Source organism: Phaethon lepturus, unplaced genomic scaffold (assembly GCF_000687285.1).
Source record: "Phaethon lepturus isolate BGI_N335 unplaced genomic scaffold, ASM68728v1 scaffold168, whole genome shotgun sequence".
NCBI lineage: Eukaryota > Metazoa > Chordata > Aves > Phaethontiformes > Phaethontidae > Phaethon > Phaethon lepturus.
Window position 1 is genome coordinate 4,438 of NW_010556686.1, and position 3,074 is coordinate 7,511.

Genomic DNA, 3,074 nt, shown 5'->3' on the forward strand with positions numbered 1-3,074 from the left:
TTCAGGTAGTTGTAGAGAGTGACAAGGTCTCCCCTCAGCCTCCTTTTCTCCAGACTGAATGACCCCAGTTCCCTCAGCCGCTCCTCATAAGATTTGTGCTCCAGACCCCTCACCAGCTTCATTGCCCTTCTTTGGACATGCTCCAGCACCTCAGCATCCTTCTTGTAGTGAGGCTTTTTGTTGAAGTGGAACTCAGGATCATATCTGAAGTAAAGAATGCCCTGTCTTCCAAGGTGGAAGTGGATTGTTAGAAACTAGCTGATGGCCTCTCCTTAGTCTGATGCCAGAATAGTTGGTAGTGATTGCATTGTTGACTTAATACCAATTGGAGTATATGACATAGCGTGAGTCTTGGAGGCATTTGTTAAAGTCTCTATAAAGACCAAATCTTAATTGCTAATTCAACTTATCTTTCCCAAGGCATTTTCTGTGCTTTTTAGTATCTCTATGGGTACCTTGTGTACTACAAATTTACCATTGAAGCTGTTGATTAGTATACCAGTGTTTGGATATTACAGATAGTAGAGAAAATACCTTGCTGCAGAACTCTGCCAGGAGGCCAAAAAAATCAAATACATTTCCTTTTCCAGCTGCTTCTTAGGCTAATTTAATTATGGCAGCTAAAGGATGGTAAAGATTGAAGTCTTGCCTGAATCAAAGAGACAGCAGGATTGCTTTTTTACATATGTATGTCTGCTGGTCTTTCAGCCATTCTTTGGTAGAACTTACATGGCTGCTGATTTAGAGTAACAGTATGGTAAACTTGAGTCTGCAGGACTACTGAGAATGTCATACATCTCAAGTGCATTTATTTTGCTTGTGTTCTTATGCTAACATCAGGATTATTTTGTTATTACAGATACGCAAGCCTCTATTTCTGCTGTGCTATTGAAGATCAGGACAATGAACTAATAACTCTGGAAATAATTCATCGCTATGTAGAACTTCTTGACAAGTATTTTGGCAGTGTGAGTTAGCAATTTCTTTTTAATTTTTATAGATTCAGAGTCTCTTTATATTGTGTCATTTTGGTTTATGCCCACAGCACTTTTTGTATGGTCAGGTTTAAAAAACATGATCAACTAGCTGTTGAAAAGGTGTTATCTACCATTTTATGTTGCTTGCTTGGCCAAACTAAACTGATAATTGCCTATATAATTGTTAAAATACAAAATTAAATTAGTGATCTGGGAGAAGAACTGTTATTAATCTGGTGTTAATTGCCTGTGTTTTTTTCATTTTGTATTAGTCTCACTTGAGGTCAGATAAAATCTTATCCTTAGCTTTCTGTCTGGGTGCCCAGCATTCTTCTCCTTGGCACTGCTCCAGTGTGTGAGCACTTACATCTGCTTCGGAAGGAGGCAGTTGGTTGTGAACTATCAGGAGGGGTAAGGAAAGACAGACATCTGCTTACCCGGATAGCAAATGCAAACAACTGTAGTAATGTACATTAGCACTTTCAGAAAAACTGCTGCTCATCCTTCTGCCTTCCTAGTCCTTCTGAGTAGGAAAGGCACAGGATGAATAAGAAATTTCAGATCTGTAAGATTGCATGATCTGCCTCTGGATACTGCAGGCAAGAAGAAAACTTTTATTATGGGTATTCTCTTGCCTCATGAAGACCCACGTCAGACTGACAGCTGTGAAATGAACACTTCTTAACAATGAAAATGCTTTTCAAAGAGATTGCTATCACTGTTTTTAACTCAAGCAAAAAAAAGATTTTTCACTCATTTTTTTTTTTCCTCAGAGGACTGATTATTTTGTTGTTGTTGCCCCACTACTTAAAAGGTTATAGCCTGAGTCTAACAGCTTGATTTGGTGAAGTTTTGTGAAGCTGTGAACAATCTTAAGTTTTGTGAGAGGATATACCTCAATAGATAGTATATTCTCATTTTGCAGTAATGCTTGATGTTCTTTTTAGGTATGCGAACTTGATATCATCTTCAATTTTGAAAAAGCCTATTTCATTCTGGATGAGTTCCTTTTAGGAGGGGAAGTTCAGGAGACCTCCAAGAAAAATGTTCTCAAAGCCATTGAACAGGCAGATCTTTTACAGGAGGTAAGTAAATTCAACTTCTCTGGTCAAGGTATTAGCATTGTAGGCTATGACTAGAAAAAGCTTCAGTTTCTCTAAGCTTGTAGACAGTGCTTTTTAGCATGCTTAGCATGTAGTTTCTAGTTAGTTATCCTAATTGTGCAGTATGACAATGCTATCTGCTCTTTTCGTTTTGTTTGGCATGTGTATATTGTAACCTACTGTGATTTTGTGTTTTGCTAGAAATGTGATTGGCTCTTTTATGTGTATACCTAGATAATTATAGTTCATGCTGCTTTAACTTAGTTTTGTTCATGTGTCTTTCAGTTGTTCTTTTTATTAATCAGCTATTAGTTTTTTGTCATACCTGATGCATGTTCACTTCTTTACTGTTTCATTGCTGAAATCCAGAAGCTAGACTCTCTTCTTTGAGACTCATTCAGGTATAGTTCTTCTCTAAAGACCTGCCTTTTCTGCTATAGGTTGCTTACTCTAGCACATTTCTGTCTTTTAAGTTGACAGAGCAGTAGTAGTAGTGCCATAGAAACATACAGAATGTGAAGTATAAGAATGTTTGTTTTTTCACTTTGAATGCTTTTGTTGTTTATTACTAACTTAAAAAAAAAAAAGCCAGACAGATTGCATCTCTACAATTTTTCTGTGGAAAATGTTTGATGGGAAGGAGTTCAATAGAATGGAAAAACTTAGTATAATTTCCCCATGTTTCTCCATCCCGTGTTTGGATTTTTGTTTGTTGGTGTTTTTCTGTTTTTGTGTTGTGGGTTTTTTTTTTTTTACCTAATTGCTGTAGTCTTGAGGTCAGTGTTACGGTCCTTGAATGTCTAAATGGAAGTCACAATACTCTGGTATGCTGAGGGAATCCTCATTTTTGTGTGCAAGTCAGTGGAACATATGGTTTAATAGGGATGATGAACATAACTGTTTTAAATGTACTGAGGTTCATTGGTAAGATTCTATATAAAAATGCCTCTTCCCCCCCCCCCCCCCCCCGGGACCGCCCATCTTTTTTTTTTTT

General features: G+C 37.4%; 1 protein-coding gene across 1 annotated transcript in view; it reads left to right on the plus strand.

Moving 5' to 3' along the window:
- Positions 1-859: 859 nt before the first annotated feature.
- LOC104625008 (AP-1 complex subunit sigma-2-like) overlaps positions 860-3,074 on the plus strand; it is a gene marked incomplete at its 5' end in the record, with an annotated part of 21,959 nt that continues 19,744 nt past the window's right edge. The window contains 2 exons of the mRNA XM_010292527.1: positions 860-968; positions 1,925-2,062. Coding sequence (XP_010290829.1) covers positions 860-968; positions 1,925-2,062 — 247 coding nt within the window. The remainder of the gene's footprint in view (positions 969-1,924; positions 2,063-3,074) is intronic.